Source organism: Myotis yumanensis, unplaced genomic scaffold (genome assembly GCF_028538775.1).
Source record: "Myotis yumanensis isolate MYYU_CA2020_CCGP unplaced genomic scaffold, mMyoYum1.0.hap1 SCAF_1, whole genome shotgun sequence".
NCBI lineage: Eukaryota > Metazoa > Chordata > Mammalia > Chiroptera > Vespertilionidae > Myotis > Myotis yumanensis.
In genome coordinates, this window is record NW_027223752.1 from 117,950,254 (window position 1) to 117,973,883 (window position 23,630).

Consider the following 23,630-nt stretch of genomic DNA (forward strand, 5'->3'; position numbering starts at 1 on the left):
ATAAAGTAAAATAGACAAATATATTCCTGGCTCTCTATATACATACTAGTGGCCGGTGCACGAAATTTGTGCACGGGGAGTACGGTGTCCCTCAGCCCGGCCTGCACCATCTCCAATCTGGGACCCCTTGGTGGCAGTAGGACACTCCTTTCACAATCTGGGACCGTTGGCTCCTAATCGCTCACCTGCCTGCCTGCCTGCCTGCCTGATCTCCCCTAACCACTCTGCCTGCCGGCCTGATTGCCTCCAACTGCCCCCTCTTCTGGCCCGATCACCCCTAACTGCCACCCCCTGCTGGCTTGATTGCCCCCAACTGCCCCCCACTGCTGGCCTGCTCGCCCCCAACTGCCCCCACTGCTAGCCTGATCGCCCCCAACTGCTCCCCCCACATGCTGGCCTGATCGCCCCCAACTGCCCCCTCCCACCCCCACGCCGGCCTGCTCGCTCCCAACTGCCCTCCCCTGCCGGCCTGATCGTCCCTAACTGCCTCTGCCTCAGCCCTGCTACCATGGCTTTGTCTGGAAGGTCTCCCAGTCTAATTAGCATATTACCCTTTTATTAGTATAGATACACAAACACACACACACACACACACACACATTTATGTGTATGTATGTTTGTGTATAATACAGATAAATGGGGCTATGTGCTACTAATGAATGGGTTCTATGAGAGAAACTAGTGAAATATTGGATTTTCAATTTGTAGATCTATGAAGACCTCCCTGAGAAACTCAGATTTTGAGAGATGGCCTGAAGTAAATGTAAATGATGAATCATTAGATAGAAAAGAACCTAACATCTATATTATAAAAAGCCAGTGGCCGTAACGCCATAACAACCAAACGACTGATCACCAGGAGGTGCATGGAGCACCTCTCGGTCCCTTCCCCCAGGCCCCCGAGTTGCTCGCCATGGGGGGGGAGGGGTGCCGGCGGGGCTGTAATGGGGACTGTTGAGCGGTGGCAGCGACCGGGAGGGAGTTTTGTGGAGCAGTCCAGGAGCGGAGGGAGCCTTGTGGAGCAGTCATGGGGTGCAGGGAGTTTCGCGGAGCAGTCGCGGGGCGGGGGGAGTTTAGTGGAGCAGTCCAGGGGCGGGGAAGCCTTACAGAGCAGTTGCGGGGTGGGGGGGGGGGGCGGGTTTGCAGAGTAGTAGCGAGGCAGGGGGATTTTCTCGGAGTAGTTGCAGGGCGGGGGGAGCCTCATGGAGCAGTCGAGGGGGCAGCGGCCGTGAGCATCACGGATCGTCCTGGGGCAGAGAGCTTCACATAGCATTGCAGGGCAGCAGAGGTTATGCAATGGAGGCCAGGCTAGGCCTAGGGACCCTACTTGCACACGATTTCATGCGCTGGGTCTCTAGTGTAAGAATAATTGAAAACAAGCCAGTGTTACTAGGTTATAGCGAACACTGGATCTAGTGGCATAAAATAAATTCAGAGAATGGAAAGCAAGTTAATTCTTCAGGGCTTTTAGATGAAGTTAAATGAATTTGGTTTTTGTTGAAATTATTATGGGGAGCCATGAAAAAATTTTAAAGTTGAGGATCTCATTTGTATTTTTAAAAGATTTCTTTGATTACTGTGAGGAGAAAGAACAACAGAGGATGGGAATGGGAGGTGGGAGATCAAATTAGGTTATTTTTAAAACCTGTTCAGGTAAATTGGTAAGATAAACTGAACCACAGGGGTAGCAGTAGAGTTGGAGAAGATCTAGATAATTATGAAATATATTTCAGAGATATAATCAGTAGACCTTATTAAGGGATTTTAGGTAAGTAACTTTTGGCTATAGCTGATGGATAATTTTGATGTGCTGTTTTTTCTCAGATGGAAAAGACAGGAAGGAATAGATTTTAGACCAAACATTAAGAATAACAGAGCAGAATGGTGATTACCAGGGGCTAGAACAACAGTCACCAACCAGTGGTCTGTGGACCACTGGTGGTCCATGAGGTCCGAAAGGTTGGCAACTGCTGGGCTAGAGGGTGGGGGAATTGAGAAGATGTTGGGCAAAGGATTCAAACTTGCAGTTAGAAGATGATCATAATCATCTCTAAGTTCTGGAGATTTAATACACAGCATTGTGATTATAGTTAATATTATGATTATAATTTAGTGTTCAAAGTTCTTAAGGAACTAGATCCTTTTTTTTTTATGAGATCAGATCTTAAATGTTATCACCACAAAAAAGAAATGATAGTTATATGACTTCATGGAGATGTTAAAACTACTACGGCGGAAATTATATTGCAACATAAATGTATTGAATCAACATGTTTACACCTTATACTATGTTATATGTCAGTTATAACTTAGTTCAAAAAATATTTTAAAATGCATTTTAAAACAAAAACAAAATAGCTTGAGCTATAACATCATATAGTGAGTTACATAGTATATAAATCTAAAGTGTATGGATTTCTTTCATGCCCCTTCCCTGCTCATTCTCCCTCTCCCAGAGGTAACCACTATTCTACCTTTTTGTCCTAAATTTTACTTGTTATTAAATTTCAGATAAATGGAAGTATGCGGTATATACATTTGTGTCTGTGATGATTCATTCATATTATCATATAGGTTGAAAGTAGGATGGGAAACAGATATACTATGCAAACCCCAACTAAAAGAGGTGGTATATTTACATTATTATTTGACAAAGTAGACGTTAAGGCAAGAAGTATTATTAGAGATAAAGTGTCACATTTTATAACCAATAAAAGGGGCCAGTTCAACAGGAAGACATAATCATCAAAAGTTATCCTATATAATAAAAGGCTAATATGCAAATTAACCGAATGGCGGAACAGCCGGTTGCTATGACGTGCACTGACCACCAGGGAGTACATGCTCAACACAGTAGCTGCCTCCTGGTGGTCAGTGCGCTCCCACAGGGGGAGTGCCACTCAGCCAGAAGCCGGGCTCATGGCTGGCCAGCACAGCATCAGTGGCAGGAGCCTCTCCCGCCTCTGCAGCAGTGCTAAGGATGTCCAACTGACAGCTTAGGCCAGCTCCCCACACAGGCCTAAGCCATCAGTTAGACATACCATGAAGGCTCCTGGACTGTGAGAGGGCACAGGCAAGCTGAGGAAACCCCCCACCCCCACCCAGTGCACTAATTTCGTGCACCGGGCCTCTAGTATTACTATTTGACTTCATTTCAATATACACTGAGTGGCCAGATTATTATGACCACATGGCATTTGTAGGCAAATTAGCTATAATTTCACGCTGAAGTTGCTAGAGGGCCAGACCATTATAAATAGGGAAGCAGGTTGTTTACCACAACAGTAGAAGTGATTTTTTTTTTCTGAAGATATGGGTAAACAACACGATTTAACAGCCTTTGAACATGGGATATATGTTATTATGAGTGGCCAGATTATTATGACCACCCCATCAATACTTTGTTGGGCTACCTTTTGCCTTCAATACTGCGGCGATTCTTTTTGTCATTGACTCCACGAGATGTTGAGGTGATGCGAGGAATCTGACACCATGCCTGATGAATAGCACTGTCCAATTCTGTGAGATTTGATGGTTGTGGAACCAGCTGCCTGATGGCTCTTTTAACTTCGTCCCACAAATGCTCAATTGGGTTGAGATCTGGTGATTGTGGCGGCCACCTAAGCAAGGTAAAGTCTCCCTCATGTTCTTGAAACCACTCCTGCACAATACGAGCACCGTGGCATGGCGCATTGTCTTAAGGGAAGAAGCCATCTCCATTGGGATATGCCATCAACATGATAGGATTAACTTGATCGGCAATGATACTTAGGTATGTTGTGCTATTCAGACGTTGTTCCACACGAATTAATCATGCCAGGAAAACATGCCCCAAACCATAACACTGCCCCCACCAGCTTGAAGGGTTGTACTCATGCATGTGGGGTGCATGCTTTCATGCTGCTGTTTCCGCCAAATTCTCACTCTGCCATCTGCATGATGCAACTGGAAACGTGATTCATCGGACCACATGACTTTTTTCAAATGCTCGACTGTCCAATCCTTGTGTTCCTGTGCGAATTGGAGACGTTTTATCTTGGTAACTGCAGACAGCAAAGGTGTTCGAACAGGCCTTTGGCTTCCATATCCCATACGATGCAGTGTACGGCTAATTTGCCTACAAACGTCAGGTGGTCATAATAATCTGGCCACTGAGTGTGTGTGTGTGTGTGTGTATCCCACGTTCAAAGGCTGTTAAATTGCGTTGTTTACCCATATCTTCAGAAAAAAATCACTTCTACTGTTGTGGTAAACAACCTGCTTCCCTATTTATAATGGTCTGGCCCTCTAGCAACTTCAGCGTGAAATTTAGCTAATTTGCCCACAAACGCCATGTGGTCATTAAAATCTGGCCACTCAGTGTATATAAACCAAAAGGAGAGCAAAAGTAGAACTAGACAAGTCCATTTTTCACAGTTGTAGATTTTAAGACATAATCTCTTAGTATCTAACAAAATAAGTGGGCACAAAATAAAAAACAAAAAGTAAACTGTATTCTCAAAAAGCTGACATAATTGGCATATCATAAGGATAACTAGACAGTTTTGGGGTGTTTAGAATTTAAATAAAATTCTTCTGAATAACCTATGAGTCAAAAAAATTATAATAAAATGATAATATTTAAAATTGAACGTTAATGAAAATACAACATATCATAATTGGTCGGATGCATTTAAAACAAGGACTTAAAACTTTAAATGCATACATTTAGGGAAAATGATTAAAAAGTAATTATCTAAGCTTCCATGTTAAGAAACTAGGAAAAGAATAGCAAAGGACCCAGCAATTTTACCTGGGTATTTATTCTACGAAACCTAAAACACTGATTCGAAAAGACATATGCATCTCTCTTTATTGCAGCATTATTTACAACTAGAGGCCTGGTGCATGGATTCGTGTACCGGTGGGGTCCCTTGGTATGGCCTGTGCCCTCGCAATCTGGGACTCCTCGAGGGATGTCAAACTGCTAGTTTTGGCCCGATCCCCACAGGCCATGCCGAGGGACCCACTAGTGCAGGGGTGGGCAAACTTTTTGACTCTAGGGCCACAATGGTTTCTTAAACTGGACCGGAGGGCCGGAACAAAAGCATGGATGGAATGTTTGTGTGAACTAATATAAATTCAAAGTAAACATCATTACATAAAAGGGTACGGTCTTTTTTTTTTTTTAGTTTTATTCATTTCAAACGGACCGGATCCAGCCCGTGGGCCGTAGTTTGCCCACAGCTGCACTAGTGCATGAATCCGTGCACCAGGCCTCTAGTATGCATATAAGATATTTGGTTAATCTCTTCCCGCCCTTTTCCCTCCCCCCTTCGCTCTAAGATTCATCAGTCTGTTCCATGTTTCCATGCCTGTGTGTTGAGCCTCTGCCCCCTGGTGGTCAGTGCGCGTCATAGCTACCAGTCGAATGGTCGCTTATGCCTTTATATCCATATAGGCAGTCCTTGGGTTATGTTGGACTCGACGTACATCGTTTTGTGGTTAGGTCGCCATCTCCCATTTATTTATTCAAAAAAAGGTTTCGTCATGTACATATGTGCTTTTATGTTTTTTATTATTTATTTACCACAAGTAAAGATCAGGAATTGTTATCTTTCTTTTAAATTTTTTTTACTGTTTCTCTTCATTTCTGCTGTGTATGTGCTCCATGTGAGTGACGTAGGTGCTTATGTAGGTGGGTTCCACCTTATAGTGAAAATCATGTTACGTCTCGCCATAGGAACAGATCTCTGATGTAACCCGAGAACCTACTGTACTAGAAGCGTGGTGCACGAATTCGTGCGCCAGTGGGATTCCTTGGCCTGGTTTGTGGGATCGGGCTGAAACCGGCTCTCAGACATCCCCTGTGGGGTCCCGGATTGCAAGAGGGTGCAGGCCAGATTGAGGGACCCCACTGGTGCACAATCGGGGCCGGGGAGGGATGCAGGTGTTTGGCCAGCCAGGGACGGACTGTGGGAGGGCTCCAGGGCATGTCTGGCCCGTCTCGCTCATTCCCGATCGGCCAGACTCCAGCAGCAAGCTAACCTACCGGTCAGAGCTTCTGCCCCCTGGTGGTCAGTGCATGTCATAGTGAGTGGTTGAGTGGCCTTAGCATATCATTAGCATATTACACTTTGATTGGTTGAACAGATGACCGGACACTTAGCATATTAGGCTTTTATTACATACTAGAGGCCTGGTGCACAAAAATTTGTGCACTCGGGGGTGGGGGGGAGGTCCCTCAGCCTGGCCTGTGCCCTCTCACAGTCTGGGACCCCTCGGGGGATGACCATCTGCTGGCTGAGGCCTGCTCCCTGGGGGATCTGGCCCAAGCTGGCAGTCAGACATCCCTCTGGCAGCCTGGCAGCCCTTGGGGGATGTCCACTTGCCAGAGGGGAGCAGACCTAAGCTGCAGTCGGACATCCTTAGCACTGCTGAGGAGGCGGGAGAGGCTCCCACCACCACCGCTGTACTGGCAGCCATCAGCCTGGCTTGTGGCTGAGCAGAGCTCCTCCATGTGGGAGCTCACTGACCACCAGAGGGCAGCTCCTTCATTGAGCGTCTGCCCCCTGGTGGTCAGTGTGTGTCATAGTGACCAGTCATTCCCAGTGGTTCTGCTGTTAGGGTCAATTTGCATATTACCCTTTTACTATATAGGATAGAGGCCTGGTGCACGGGTCGGGGCCGGTTGGTTTGCCCTGAATGATGTCCTGGATCAGGGTGGGGGTCCCGCTTGGGTGCCTGGCCAGCCTGGATGAGGCGCTGAGGGCCGTTTTCAGGCGGGCCAAGCCTGCAACCGAAGCTCCCAGTCTCTCCTTTTTTCCTTTATTTTTTTTTATTCTGGGATTTATTTACCTTCTGTAATTGAAACTTTGTTGCGGCTCCAGCTCCAGCTGAAAGCAGGTATCTGGGGTTTGTTTAGCTTCTATAATTGCAACATTGTTGCTTAGAGTGCAGCTCAGAGCTGGGCGCCGGCAGACGGGGAACCTTGGCTTCCTCCATCACTGGAGCAAGCAAGCCTCATGTTCGCTTCAGCTGCGTGGCTGCCGGCTGCCATCTTGGTTGACAGTTAATTTGCATATCACCCTGATTAGCCAATGGGAAGCGTAGCGGAGGTATGGTTAATTACCATGTTTGTCTATTATTAGATAGGATGATGATGATAGAGATAGCCAAGATTTGGAAGCAACCTAAGTGTCCATCGATAAACAAATGGATAAAGAAAAAGTGGTATATATATATATATAATGGATTATATGACTCAGCCATAAAAGAGAATGAAATCTTGCCATCTGCAACAATCTGGATGGACTTATGGAATATAATAAGTGAAATGGGTCTGTCAAAGGAAGACAAATTCTATGTGATTTCACTTATATGTGAAATCTAGAAAACAAAATAAATTAATAAACCAAAAATACTCATAGATACAGATAACATTTTGATGGGTTTCTAGATGGGAGAGGCATTGGGGGGCATGGGTGAAAAATGGGAAGGAATTATGATGTGTAAATTGCTAGTTATTGAAACAGTCACAGGTTGTAAAGTTACAGTAGTAACTAGGTATGGTGTCAGATAGGTACTAGACTTATTGTGGTGATCACTTAGTAAGTTATATTAATATTTAATCAATAGGTTGTATACCTGAAGCTAATATAATATTGTATGTCAACTGTAATTGAAAAGTAAATAATTATTTTAAAATACCTCAGTAAAATAGGAGAAGGAAATAAGGAAAGAACAGAAATCAGTACAATAGAGTGCAGATATACAGTAGAGAAATTGACAAGGTTAAAAGTCAGATCCTTAAGAAGATAACAGAAATAATATAAGTAAAAGGTATAAAAAGTAACTAATTATTGAAAAAAAGATTCACAAATTATAGATATCAGAAATGAAAAAGGAGACTTAATTACATAACCTACAGATATTAAGAGGATATGAACATTTTATCAATAAATTTGACAACATAGATAAAATGGAAAATTTGATGAAAAATGCACATTACTAAAACTGACAACAGAAAAATATAGGAAAACTTGAAATCCCATGTTTGTTAAAATAATTTAAACCAGTAGTTTAAAACTTTCCCACAAAGGAAATTCCAGGCCTGCCTTGTTTTACTAGACAATGCATTCTTTCAATTTTGAAATGTGGAAATGTATGTTAGACTTAACAAGAAAGATCTGAGCTGGAAAAACGGATTTGGGCCTTATCATATAAGTATGTTATTTATTTATACCTAAGGTAGTGCTTCAAACCATCATTATGTTTGAGATCACCTGGTGTAAGATGAATGAAAAGAGTACATAAGACCAGATAGTAAGAATTTCTAATATGAAACCAGCAGTGGAGACAGAGGGGTAGCATAAAAAGTAAGTAGTAAATCACAAAATGTGTTATAGAAACCAAGAGAAAAGAGTTTCAAGTAGAATGATGTGACTAGTTTATGAAATGTATTTAGAAATCTAGACCTACATAGACAGAGAGACACGACCATTACATTTGGAAAATGAAGGTCTTTATCAATATTTGACAGTCATCATGGTAAAAAATTCTAGAATTTTAGGTTTTACAGTGTAGTTATAGGATGGGATGGTCTAGGGGTAGTGAAGATTGATGTTTCAATTCTTGCACTGGTACTTACTATGCTTGACTTTTGGCAAGCTTCTGTACCTCTCTGTTTACCTATCAATGAAGTGTAGCTTTTACTTGATTCTTTGAGTAATTGATAGAATTGAGTAGTTTATGTATAGTGTTTAACTTAGTGCCTGACATCTTGTCTGCCCTTGGCATGTATTATTTAATATGATGATGATGATGATGGCAATGGCGATGTTTTGGATTTGAAAGTTATTACTTAGTTTTACTAACTTTTATACAAGTGTCAAGAATAAACTGTTTTGTGTACTCACAACTGTAAACCTACTTTTGCCCCACCCTTTACTCAAAGGGTATTTAGGACAACCTAAGGACCAAGACTTCTGCCTGTTTGCCCCTTTTTCCTGTTCTCAGGTGAACAAAGAAGAATTAGGAAAGGAAATCCCTAAAAGTAGTAGGATGAGCCCAACTGCCTTTTGGACATCAGGGTAGATGACATCATATTAGGCATGTTCTTCATGCCTAATTCTGAGTTAGATCTATTTTTTAAAGCTGAACAAACTTGTAGTGATTCACTCCAAGTTTTGATCCTTCCATCTGGGTTTGGTTATAGCCAAATGCCCAGACTATACATATCAGTCTGGGATTTCCTTCCAGTAAGCTTCTTGCCCTCCCTATCATTCTGTGGGATATTTTAACCCATTTTCTTGTGTTCTATCCCTTCCAACCTCCATCCATGCTTTGGCAGGGATTTTTACTGCTTATTGACAGTTCTTAAGTACTTACTCAATTTTAAAAAATCTATATGTGGATGATATCCAAATGTGTTTTCTGAAATTTCTGTAGGACTCTAGACACATATATCCATCTGCCTACTTGATGTCTGTATGCAGACACAGTATAGTGGTTATGAGTGGTTGTGTTTGAACCTTTGTTCTTCCACTTACTGTGTGATAGGGGCTGAGATAGTTAACCTCTTTATTACTCAGTTTCCTCATCTATAAAATAGGAATAATATTAACTCAAGAAGTTGTTAGGAGAGCATAGTGGAGGAGACCAAGATGGTGGCATAGGTAAACACCTGAGATTGCTGCCGCAAACAGCCACTTCAAAAATACAACTAAAAGATGGAACGGACATCACCCAGAACCACAGGAAGGCTGGCCGAGGACAGACTCTTCAACTAGAAGGAAAGACAACAGCATACTGAGGCTCAGAAGAGGCGCAGTGTGGAAAATTTAAAGGTGCAGAGGAGCGTGCGAAAAGCAGGCTGGTGGCTGAGTGCGAGGTTGTCGTTTTCAATCAGGAGGGAGTCTCAGACTCTGAGCTCCAGATCCGAGCAAGTCTCTAGGGACTCAGACTCAAACGGGAGAAGCGGGATTGTCTGGCATCAGTTGAAACGTGAGGGCAGCTTTCTCTCTGAGATTTGCAGCCGTTGCTGGGGTTCTGAGAAGCAGAGCCTCTGGGAACGGGACTGAGAGCAGCCATAACTGCTCCCTCCACCTGCCCTGTTGATCCCTTGCGACCCGCCCCACACAAGCCCTGTGCAGAGCCATTTGCCGGATAGCCTCAGGCAAAGGCTAGATTAGCACCTCTCCAGAGGACAGAAGTTCTCCCACTGCAGATACAGGTGATTCTCACAGCCAGTCGGCCTGGTGGTCAAATCCCTCTAGTATTAACTACAATAATCAAGGCTTAACTAGAACAAGACTGCGCACAAAGACCACAAGGGGGTGCACCAAGAAAGCATAAAAGATGCGGAGACAAAAAAACATGACAGAAATGGAGGATATAGAGCTAAAAAACGCAATTTTGAGGGCTTGCAATAATGTGCTAGAAGCTGCCAATAAACTTGATGAGAGCCTCACGAAAACTAATGAGACCCTCGATGCTATGATAAAGAACCAACTAGAAATTAAGCATACACAGACTGAAATAAAGAATATTATACAGACACCCAATAGCAGACCAGAGGAGTGCAAGAATCAAGTCAAAGATTTGAAATGCGAAGAAGCAAAAAACACCCAACCGGAAAAGCAAAATGAAAAAAGAATCCGAAAATACGAAGATAGTGTAAGGAGCCTCTGGGACAGCTTCAAGCGTACAAACATCAGAATAATAGGGGTGCCAGAAGATGAGAGACAGCAAGATATTGAAAACCTATTTGAAGAAATAATGGCAGAAAACTTCCCCCACCTGGTGAAAGAAATGGACTTACAGGTCCAAGAAGCGCAGAGAACCCCAAACAAAAGGAATCCAAAGAGGACCACACCAAGACACATCATAATTAAAATGCCAAGAGCAAAAGACAAAGAGAGAATCTTAAAAGCAGCAAGAGAAAGAGACTCAATTACCTACAAGGGAATACCCATACGACTGTCAGCTGATTTCTCAACAGAAACTTTGCAGGCCAGAAGGGAATGGCAAGAAATATTCAAAGTGATGAATACCAAGAACCTACAACCAAGATTACTTTATCCAGCAAAGCTATCATTCAGAATTGAAGGTCAGATAAAGAGCTTCACGGATAAGGAAAAGCTAAAGGAGTTCATCACCACTAAACCAGTATTATACGAAATGCTGAAAGGTATCCTTTAAGAAGAGGAAGAAGAAAAAGGTAAAGATACAAATTGTGAACAACAAACATGCATCTATCAACAAGTGAATCTAAGAATCAAGTGAATAAATAATCTGATGTACAGAATGAACTGGTGATTATAATGAATCAGGGACATAGAAAGGGAATGGACTGACTATTCTTGGGGGGGAAAGGGGAATGGGAGATGCGGGAAGAGACTGGACAAAAATCGTGCACCTATGGATGAGGACAGTGGGTGGGGAGTGAGGGCGGAGGGTGGGGCAGGAACTGGGAGGAGGGGAGTTATGGGGGGGGGGAAAGAGGAACAAATGTAATCTGAATAATAAAGATTTAATTTAAAAAAATAAAGCATAGTGACTAATCACAAAAAAAAAAGTTGTTAGGAGAATGAAATGAGCTTAAATAAGACAACACATGTAAAATGCTTAGAGGAATTTCAACACATAGTAACCTCTTCATAAATGTTACTTGCTATTATAATATCCTTACCATTTTAAACTTAACTTGGACAGAATTGATCTCTTAATCCTTATTTCCTATCTCCACACCTCTTTTCTCTAGTCTTCTCCATATCAGTATATGGCACCTCTATTCACCTAGTTACTCAAACCCCAAATATAGTTGTTAACCCAATTCCCTCATTTTCTCACCATGCCCTAATCCACCAACAAGTCCTTTGTCTTTACCTCCATAACATATCATAAATATGATCACTATTTTTCCTTTCTATTCATACTACCAACCTAGTCCCAGTCACTGTCAGCTCTTACCTGGAATGTTACAATAGCTGGTCTCCCTTTTTCTATTCTTTGCACAGTTCATTCCCTTCACAGCAACCAAATGGTGTTTAGAAAACACCAGTTAGCTCATGTCATCACCCTTTTAGTGACTTGCCTTTACACTTAAATAAAATCCAGACTCCTAATTCAGGTTTATATAGTCTACATAGTGTATTTATTTGTCTAATCTTTCACAACACTCATTGCCTAGAATACTCCAGCCCTTGCTCTTAATGCTTTTCTCCTAACTTGTTCAAATATTCCTCACCTTCGGGTAGTAGGTGTTCCTTTTGCTTGGAATACTGTTTCTGACCTTCTTATGTCTGATTCCTTTTCATCATTCAGCTTTCTTGTCATTTCACATGGTACCTCTTCAGAGAGCTCTCCCTGACCAGGGTTTATCAAGTGCAATAAAATTGTGGAATATACTTTCTAATTCAAATGTAATATAGAATCTAATAGTTTTAGGATTGAGTGGGACTTTATAGAAGATATTTTGTTCAGTTAGCTACTTAGAACAGAAATAACTTCTATAGTCCTTATTCAATCACTGTTCAAATATGTGACCTGTTATCTTCTTGGTTTAATAATTTTATAAAAAATAACACTGGTATTTTTTTCATATAGGATTTCCGGGAAAAAAATACAGATCATATGCGCCCTGACATTGTAGCTCTTCTGAGAAGTAGCAAAAATGCATTTATCTCTGGGATGATTGGAATTGATCCTGTATCTGTTTTCCGATGGGCGGTTCTCCGAGCCTTTTTCAGGGCTATGGTTGCTTTCAGGGAAGCCGGGAAGAGACATATTCAGAGAAAAACTGGTAAGCAGTAGTATTAGTATTCTACCATGTTTCATTTTATAATTTTTTACTTCTCTAAGGAGACATAATAATCTTATGCCATTCTGTTTTCTTACCATACCCTAACATCATGTTTCAGATATCATTTGTTCTGGTGAACTTCATATAATTGAATTAAATAGATATGTGATGTATATTTGTTATATGGGTTGTTACTTTTATTAATAAACACCGATAGGAATGAGTGTAAAGCACCTGATATTTAGTAGGCACTCAGTAAAACATTGCTATGCTTTTTAAACAAAAAGTGAAATTTAATTATTATTTAAGTATATAGAATTTGATATTGATATCTTTCTCTGCTTCTTATGTGATAGTTTTTACTAGAAATGAAACAATTTAATGTGGAAGCATAAATTAGGAGTCAGAAAATTAGATGGAGGTAGTGGAGATAGTGGAGATAACCTGACTTAGGTAGTCAACCAGATGTCATCTTTTCTCTTGACTGATTTTGCAGCTATTAGCAGTATTTCTTGGAGTGCTACTGCTGCCTTTAAAATTGTGATGGTAAACTCAGATAATACATGCAAAGTATCGGTTTATGACTTTTTTTTATTTAATGGTTTTAGAAAGATAGGAAGGGGGGAGAGAGAGAAAGAAAAAGAAACATTGATTTGTTGTTCCACTTATTTATGCATTCATTGTTTGATTCTTGTGTATGCCTTGACCAGGGATCGGACCTACATCCTTGGTGTATTGGCATGATGCTCTAACCAACTGAGCTACCCAGTCAGGGCTATGAAGTGTTAGTCCCTTCCCCTCCCCCCTACCACTTACCCTTAACTCAGTTCATTGGATTTTACTTTGACATTTAGAAATGGTTAAAGCAGGTTTCTTTTTCTGTATGCCTCTTCCTTAAATCATAAAATATCCTATTTCACATTCTGTGGGAGGGCATCTTCATAAGCCCTTGTTAACTACTGCAATCACACTATTGCCTGCTGTAGTTCTAGCCTTTGATAGACCATTGCTATGTAGTGAGAATTTTCTAATATATATGTAGTCATTTTCTGGCCAAAGTAACTTCAATAGAAGTGTGCTGGGTACACCTGTGTTTTTAGGACTCTGAGACTTATATGGCTTTTTGGCATGTGCACTACCAGTAAAACTTTTAAATTCAGCTTTGATGTATTTCAAAAGAATAACTATTTGGGAGGTTTTCTTTCTAAAATGAGAGATAAAACTAATTCTATGAGTTTTCATTTTTCAGATTTTCATGTGTGTAAATTGGCCTTTGTAGATAAGGGAGAGTTATAGTTGTGTGTTTTTTTAAGTAAAAGGAATATCTTAAATTTGCTTTGACTTTTGCAAAGTTATTTCTAAGAAGCTATCTTACAAAAAGGCTTAAGGCAAAGTGTTTTTTTTTTAATTTAAGATATGTTTTATTTATTACAATGGACATCAGTTTTGAAAAATTTAAAGTTGATTAAATATCCTGCTAAAATGTAACTAAGCAAAGAAACATTTCTTCTATTTACTATTACATATATTCTTTTCTAAGAAGATTATTTACATTATATGCTCCTTTTGCATTTAAAATATTATTTGTGGAAGCTGTATGTGTATAATAATTTATACAAAGACATTCAGTGTTACTAATGATCAAAAGATTGAACCTGTATTACCTCTGCTTTCATAATTTCTGGATTCTTCTAGTTTTCTAATCTAGTTTTTCTTCCTGGCACATTTAGAGGTTTTATATAATAAACTCTCTTTGAAAATTTTTTTATTCTGGGACATAACATGCATACAAAAAAGTGCACACACAAAAAATGTATAGCTCAGTGAATTGTCAGAAACGAAAACACCCTTGTAACTACCACCTAGGTTAAGAAAAAGAATATTACCAACACCCTAGACTTCCCCCTTGGAGAAAGTTTTTAAATTGTACTTTCTATAAAGGAAAAGAAGAGCTATAGTTTATTTGCGTTTTGAGCAATTGACTCAGCAGATATGTTATTGAGAATGATTGTATTACAGTGTATTAGTGCCAGTGTCACAACATTTTTGCTCTTTCCACACCACTTTACCATCTACTATTTTCTGGTGTGTTTGAGGTAAAAGGATACCATAAAATTAGAAATTGTAGCATTGCAAAATAAAAACTAACAGAATAACTAAAAATGGATTAAGTAGAAGATTCAGAACATTTATAAAGACTGTAAATAGTATGCAAACATATTAAAGTGAAACAGGAATTGGAGGTTATTTAAGCAGAAGCAGAATATATGGAAGGCAAAAGGTAACGAAATTCAGATCTTGAATGAAAATAAGAGGTAAAAGATCATATTTCTAATGAAGAAAGAAGATGTAGACTGAAGAAGTACAGTATCACTTCTTTTGAGTCTGTCTTTATAAAAAATTTCAATGGAATCTTAGTTAATTGTCAACAAATATCCTTACAGTGATCCAAAAGTCCTGGATTTTAAAAATTATATTTATTTACTTACTATATTTTTATTGATTTTAGAGAGGAAGGGAGAGGGAGAGAGAGATAGAAATAACAATGATGAGAGAGAATCATTGATTGGCTGCCTCCTACACTCTCCACACTGGGGATCGAGGCTGCAACCTGGACCGTGCACCAGGCCTCTATCCTATATAATAAAAGGGTAATATGCAAGTTGACCCTAATGGAAGAATGTCCAGAACAACCACTGGACCAGGCACTATGAGGTACACTGACCACCTCTTGGTTCCTTTCCCAGTCGGCAGGCTCTGATTGCCTGATGGTCACCCGCTGTGGGGGCAGGGCTGGTGAGTGGATGGGAACAACTGACCTCTTGGTCCCTTACCCCAGTTGTCAAGCACCGATCACCCGATGGTGAACAGGGAACCCGGGGTGGGTGGCGGCCGGGGGCGGGGCTGGCTGTGGGCAGCTGGGGAAGATGGTCCTGATCGCAGGCCAGGCCTAGGGACTGTACCCACGCTCGGATTTCATGCGCTGGGCTTCCAGTACTAGTCTACACTAATAAAAGACAAGATGCAAATTGACCATACCTTTGCTACGCCTTAAGCCACACCCACCAGCCAGTCAGAGCGACTATATGCAAATTAACCCAACCAAGATGGCGGCCGGCAGCCACGGAGCTGGGGCAAGCAGGAGGCTTGGTTGCCCGGGCAATGGAGGAAGCCAAGCTTCCCGCCTGCCGCGGCGGCTCTGAGCTCCACTTAAAGCAACAAAGTTTCAATTATAGAAGGTAAATAAACCCCAGATACCTGCTTTCAGCCGGCTGTGGCCACGGAGCTGGAGCGAGCAGGAGACTTCCCTCCCACCCGCCCTGGCTGGCTCTGAGCTCCTCTCAACGCTACAAAGTTTCAATTATAGAAAGTAAATAAATCCCAGAATAAAAAATAAAAAATAAGGAGAGGCTGGGAGCTTCTGTCGCCAGGGGGGCTTGGCCAGCCTGAAAACAGCCCTCAGCCGCTCACCCAGACTGGCCAGGCACCCCAGTGGACCCCCCACCCTAAAGGGGGTGTGGCCAGCCTGCAAACAGCCATCAGCCCCTCACCCAGGCTGGCCAGGCACCCCAGTGGGAACCCCTACCCTGATGTGGGTGTGACCAGCCTGCAAACAGCCATCAGCCCCTCACCCAGGCTGGCCAGGCACCCCAGTGGGGACCCCCACCCTGAAGGGGGTGTGACCAACCTGCAAATGCCCCTCAGCCCCTCACCCAGGCTGGCCAGGCACCTCAGCGGTGCTGCCACCCTGATCTGGGACACCCTTCAGGGCAAACCAGCCGGCCCCCACCCGTGCACCAGGCCTCTATCCTATATAATAAAAGGGTAATATGCAAACTACCCTAACAGAATGACTGGGAATGACTGGTCACTATGACACACACTGACCACCAGGGGGCAGACGCTCAATGCAGGAGCTGCCCCTGGTGGTCAGTGCGCTCCCACAGGGGGAGCTCTGCTCAGCCACAAGCCAGGCTGACGGCTGCCAGTACAGCAGTGGTGGTGGGAGCCTCTCCTGCCTCCTCAGCAGCGCTAAGGATATTCGACTGCACTTAGGTCTGCTCCCTGCTGGCAAGTGGACATCCCCCGAGGGCTGCCAGGCTGCCAGAGGGATGTCTGACTGCCAGCTTGGGCCCAATCCCCCAGGGAGCAGGCCTAAGCCAGCATGTGGACATCCTCCGAGGGGTCCCAGACTGCAAGAGGGCATAGGCTGGGCTGAGGGACCCCCCCACCCCCCACGAGTGCACAAATTTTTGTGCACCAGGCCTCTAGTATATACATAAAATCCTGAGTGACTATTATGACTGAATGACTGGAATGACCAGAATGACTGGTCAACCAGTCACTATGATGCGCACTAACCACCGGGGGGCAGACGCTTAATGCAGGAACTGCCCCCTGGAGGTCAGTGCACTCCCACAGCCAACCTCCCCCGGTCCCTCCCTGCAGCCAACCTCCCACGTTCCCTCCCCCTGGTCTCCTCCTGGCCGACGGGCCCAGATTGGCCTGGCCCCACTCAGGACTGGGCGAGGCAGCCTGATTGACCCTGATAGCTGGCCAGGCCTAGGGACCCCACCCATGAATGAATTCGTGCACCAGGCCTCTAGTTAGAAATAAAAAAGCCACCATCTTAACTGCCACCACAAATGTGAAAGCAGGATCTAGGACATTAGTAGAAAAAAGATGTGTTCCTAAGCCTTCATCCCAGTTTGGAGAAAAAAGTCAGAACCTGATGATGAGCTGCTGTTTGATTTTCTTAATAGTTCACAGAAGGAGCCTGCAGAAGGGTGGAAATAAAAAAGGGGCAAGACACTGGTGCTTCATTGTTCTCAGACAAGTGTCAGAGCTATAAACACCCGCATAACCATCATCAAAACCACTGAAGAAAATCTTTCTGGGAGCCAAAGCCATGAAGCCTTTAATAATTCAGATTCTGGTCATGAATTCCAAGAGGATTCTTCAAAAAAAAATGTATCATCAAATGCTGCTTGCACTAATCACAACCCATGATGGCAAATTACATGAACTATCTAAACTTCAGCTGGAGAATCAACTGCTGAGGAATGAAGTTCAGTCTTTAAAAAAAAAAAAATGGCCTCATGCCCTGGCCGTTGGCACAATGGTTAGAGCATCAGCACACACACTGAAGGGTTGTGGGTTTGATTCCTTGTCAAGGGCATGTACCTGGTTTGCAGATTCGATGCTCAGGCCTGGTTGGGGCAGGTGTGGGAGGCAACTGATCGATGTGTCTCTTTCCCTGTTCTCTCTTTCTCCCTTCCTCCCTTCCACTCTTCCACTCTCTCTAAAAAGTCAGTGGAAAAATATTCTTGGGTGAGGATGAACAGCAACAACAAAAAATGGCCTCATTAGCCCTGGCCAGTCTGGCTCAGTGGATAGAGCGTCAGCCTGCAGACTCAAGGGTCCCAGGTTCGATTCTGGTCAAGGGCATGTACCTTGGTTGCGGGCACATCCCCAGTGGGGAGTGTGCAAGAGGCAGCTGATAGATGTTTCTCTCTCATTGATGTTTCTAACTCTCTATCCCTCTCCCTTCCTCTCTGTAAAAAATCAATAAAATATATTTTTTAAAAAAATGGCCTCATTGTTTCAAAGAGCCAAGGAAATTCAAGAAGAATGAAACAAAGCCAGAGCAAGAGTTGAAAGTGGAATGCTGACCATTCAAAGAGTGACTAACTCAAGAACTTCGAGCCCAAGTAGACAACCTGAGTGAAGTTAGGGCTACAAAGGATTCCCAGCTGGCTGTACTAAAAGTGAGAATCCAAGAAGCTGACCAGCTACTGAATTCTTGCACAAAAGCATTAGAAGCCTTACAGAGTGAAAAATCACAAGAGACTGCATGAAGTGGATGCTACTCTGGAGAGCCAGGAGAGCTATCAAGTAATACAGAGTCAGCTTGCTACACAACTGAATAAAATGGAAATGAAACGTGAATTTGACAGAAGCCATTACTCTGGCAGAAAGACAATACTCAGATGAGAAGAAGAAAGTTGATGAGCAGAAAATGAAAATGTGTAAGTCCAACTTAGAGTCCTTTAAGCAGGAACTGACTATAAGCAAATAGCTACTAGAATACTTCAATCTACAGATAAGCTGATTAATAGCTTAAAAGAAGGATCTGGTTTTGAAGGCCTAGATAGCAATACTGCTAAATAGCATGGAGCTAGAAGAACTTCGGCATGAAAAACAGAGAAGAAATACAGAAGCTGATGGGTCAGAAACATCAGCTGAGTTCTGAATTAGAGGATATGGAGGCTCAGCAGGCCAGTGAAGCAGAATCAGCAAGAAGACAGCTATAGGATCTGCAATACCAAGTAAATAGCTCGACATAAAGCATCTAAACAAGAACTAGAGGCAGAAGTGGACCGACAGAAGCAAGAATTCCACTATGTAGATCTGTATTGAACAAAGAACAAATTGCAAAGCAGAATTAAAAATTGAGAAGAAATTTAAAAACTCAGGAATCAGCTTACCAATAAAACTTTAAGCCAGTGATTTTCAATAGGTATGCTGCAAGAATTTTAAAAACATGTAATACCTGACTGTTTAATCAGAGGCACTGACCTCTTTTCCCTTAGATGTCAAATAAAAATTGACAATAGCGAACACAACAGTAGGCGGCCGGTGTGAATGAATAAAAATTATACCTATTAGTTTTTTGTCAGATTGGCAAAAAATATATTTTTTGGTGTGCTGCAAAATTTTAATAATTAGTTTGTGTGTGCTATGAGATGAAAAAGGTTGAAAATTGCTGCCTGAGTTAGAAAATAGACTCCATCAGCTGACAGAGATGCTCATCCAGAAGCAAACCTTGCTGGAGAGTCTCAGCACAGTAAAGAACTTGTTGGTCTTCCAGCTGGAGCACCTAGAGCAGCAGATGAAATCTGCCACTGGAAGTGGTAGTAATGGGTCTTTTAGTAATATGTCTGGAGTTGATAGTGGTGAAGGTACACATCTGTGAAACATTCCTATTCTTTTTAATGACACAGAAACTAATCTGGCAGGAATGTATGTAAAAGTTCCAAAAGCTACTAGTTCAGTTGACCAATTTAGTATCCGTCCAGGAATTTTTTTTCCAGAGATACCCTATAGTATGATTTTTTTGTAATTCTATATATGGCTTTGCTTCACCTTTTTGTCATGATTGTTCTATTGACTTATACAATAGAAATGCACCATTACCAACCACTTGGCAAATGAACTGAACCCAGTTGTTTAAATCAGCGGTTGCCAACCTTTCTGACCTCATGGACCACCAGTGGTCCGCTGACCACCGGTTGGCAACCACTGGTTTAAATGATTGGTTATCTTTTTTTAGACCTGAGGTCTGCAAAAGGGTCAGTTGCCTAAAATCCCTGAGGAGGGTACACAAGATTATTTTATCACTAAAAAAACCAAAAAACAAATTATCCAAACTAGACCAGGAACAAGCATGAGCAAGCACTAAATAAACCTGGTTTTAAAAGGAGAGATAAACCTAAGAACTTATATACTTAAATGTTTAGCACATGGACGTGAACAATAGGGTGGTGAAGACTCGGGGGGTCAGAAAGAGCTGGGTGTAGGAGGGTAAAGGGGGTTGGAATGGGAGACACCTGAAATACTGTCAACAACAACAAAACAAAAAGCCTCAAAAAAAGTTTATGAGATCCCCTTAGAAAATAACTTCTACTGAAAATATACTTCTAAACTATCCTAGAAAGCCAAACCACTTTGACGGGGAGTTGGTACACACAGGAAACAGAAGGAATATCACTTTAAAGTTTGAAGTAGTATTATAGTCTGTAAAATAATGTTTAAAAGTTAAAGAGTTAGAAGAGGACATAGAAAACAGAATGAAAAAACAGAAAGGAAGTAAAAACTAAGACATGATGGTGTGAGACACAAAACAATCACAGATACAAAATTACCCATATCTAAATGGTATTGCCACAATTTGTTAGATAAAATAGAAAATAGAATACAGCGGCTGTGGTAATGTTGAGTGCGATTTCTTAAAACCATGTAACAAATTAGAATTTTTAATATCTTGAACTTTTAATATACAATACTTTAATACCATAATCATAGTTCTCTGACTAGCAGATTATCAAGTTAACTACTGAAGGGTCTGAAAATCTGTTGATAATTTTATAAATTACAGATTGGGTGGAGTATGAGTAGAGCTCAATAGATGTCCTTTTCTCAGATGGTCTCCTCAACAAATATCTCCTCTCTGTCTTAACTACCCAAGCACAATGTAGTCTGAGCCTAAGAATTCTTTCTCCAGGCAGCCCATCAAGGGGAAAATCCTATATAAGAAAAGCCCAATATGCTAAGTGTCCGGTCGTCTGGCTGGCCATTCAACCAATAAAAGCGTAATATGCTAATGATATGCTAAGGCTGCTCAACTCACTATGATGTGCACTGACCACCAGGAGGCAGACACTCTGAGGCTCCAACCCGTAGGTTAGCTTGCTGCTGGGGTCTGGCCAATCGGGTGTGAGTGAGACGGGCTGGACACACTCTGGAGCCTTCCTGCAGTCCCCAGCTGGCCAACCTCCCGCATACTTCCCTGGCCCTGATCATCCACGGGTGGGGTCCCTTGGCCTGGCCTGCGCCCTCTTGCAATGTGGGACCCCTCGGGAGATGTCAGAGAGCCAGTTTCGGCCTGAAGCTATGATGTGCACTGACCACCATGGGGCAGATGCTCAATGCAGGAGCTGCCCCCTGGTGGTCAGTGCACTCCCACAGAGGGAGCGCTGCTCAGCCAGAAGCTGGGAGGATACAGTGAAGGTGGCGGGAGCGGGCCTAAGCCATCAGTCGGTCATCCCCCAAGGGCTCCGGACTATGAGAGGGCGCAGGCCGGGCTGAGGGACCCCTACACTCTGAGTGCACAAATTTTGTGCACCGGGCCTCTAGTTATCTAATAAAGAGGGAATATACTAATTGACTGCCCTGCCCTTAAAGATGGCAGTGCCCAGTCCCCTCAACCCTGCCGGGGTGGCAGGTGTGTGGCAAGGCTGGGCCCATCCCCAAGCAGGCCCGGCCATTCTGTGCGCCTGCCTCTGGAGTCCCCCAGTCCCCTCAGCCCCCCAGCTGCCCAGGGCTGGTCTGAGGGACAGACAAGCCTTGGATGGCGGCTGCCCAGCTGCCCAGGGCCTCCCGAAGCTCAGGTAACCAGGGCAGGCCGAGGCTCGCGCTGCCAGCAGTGGCAGCAGCAGGGGTGTGATGGGGCATCGCCTTCCTCTGATCACCGGGTCGCCTCCCGCCCCTGAGGGCTCCAGGATTGTGAGAAGGGCAGTCCGGGCTGAGGGACCCCCCACTCCAGTGCATGAATTTTCATGCACCAGGCCTCTAGTCTATATGTGTGTGTGTGTGTGTGTGTGTGTGTGTGTGTGTATATATATATATATATATATATATATATATATATATATATATATAAAGCCAGCGACTGGAACGCTGTAATGACCAGAACAACTGGTCACTATGACACCTACTGTGGCCAGCTAACTGGCCCAAATGGGGGTGGGGTTGGCAGTCCAACCACCCACGGCCCCTCCCCACAGCCAGCCCGCTTCTGATTGGCCTCTCCCACCCCGATTGAGGCTGGGGCAGCTGGCCAACACCCCCACGGCCCTTCCCCATGGCTCACCTGCCCTATTGCCTCCCTACTCCTATAGGAGGCAGGGCCTGCTGGCCAACCTCCTGCAGCCCCTCCCCTATCTGGCCCCACCTCTGATTGGCCCCCACCACCTTGATCGGCCCTCAGCCTCTTCCCCCGGCCAGCCTGGCCCCTGATTGCTTCCACACCCCAATAGGAGGTAGGGTTGGCTGGCCAACTTCCTATGGCCCCTCCCCCCAGCCAGCCCTACCCCTGATGGGCCCCCACCCTCCTGATCGGCCTACAGCCCCTCATCCCAGCCAGCTCTGCCCCGATTGGTCCCCCCCCAACTCTGATCAGGGGAAGGGCCGGCCAGCCTCCCACTGTCTCCTCCTCCCAACAGGCCCAGCCCCGATACACCCTGACTGGGGCCAGGGCCGGCCGGACCCCTCCCATGCACAAATTCATGCACTGGGCCTCTAGTCGATAATAATGAGAATAGAAAATTTTTATTGGAGTGTATAACTTGGTAATAATTGTCTCTTTTTTGTTGTTTTCTCTTTTTAAAATTGATTTTAGAGAGAGGAAGTGTGTGTGTTGTGTGTATGAGAGAGAGAGAGAGACTTAGATGTGAGAGAGAAACATTGGTCTGTTGCCTCCCGTTGACGCCCTGACTGGGGGTCAAATTCACAACCTGAGCATGTGCTAGATCGGCAATATAATCCATGACCTTTGGTGTATGGGAGATCACTCCAACCAACTGAGGCACACCAGCTGGGGCAATAGCTATCTCATTTTGAAACATTGAACATTTGCAACTATGGGCTCTCCCTTTTTGGTAGATAAGATAGTGCTTTATTAGCTTACCTATTTTTATTATTATATGTGAAAAAAGAAATATTCAAAGTCATTTTATTTTTAAAAGCCTGGTACTTATATGTATACTATTATCTTATGTTAGGCTCTAATAAAATTCCATTTCCTGAGCTTAAGTGTAGATGCGTATTCTCTGGATTTAGAAACTAAACCAAGCTTTGCAAACTTTTTTTAATACTCTGCCTCTGTTTAACTTTTTAAAAGAGTCTCCCTTGAGAACTATTCATAGGTAGTATTGCGTTCTTAATTATACAGTAAACTAGAGGCCAGGTGCACAGATTTGTGCACCAGTGGGGTCTCTCGACCTGGCCTGCGGGGATAGTGGTCCTCCATGCTTCTACAGCCTGGCCTTACCCACCGGCTTGGCGG

The 23,630-nt window shown here is 43.3% G+C and overlaps 1 protein-coding gene and 1 pseudogene across 10 annotated transcripts in view; both read left to right on the plus strand.

The window, feature by feature from the left end:
* Positions 1-23,630, plus strand: part of MYO9A (myosin IXA) — a 429,988-nt gene that overhangs the window by 225,360 nt on the left and 180,998 nt on the right. For all 10 annotated transcript variants that reach the window (XM_070431053.1, XM_070431061.1, XM_070431045.1 and 7 more), the window contains one exon: positions 12,589-12,784. In XM_070431053.1, coding sequence (XP_070287154.1) covers positions 12,589-12,784 — 196 coding nt within the window. The remainder of the gene's footprint in view (positions 1-12,588; positions 12,785-23,630) is intronic.
* Positions 17,367-19,999, plus strand: LOC138998703 (golgin subfamily A member 5 pseudogene; annotated as a pseudogene).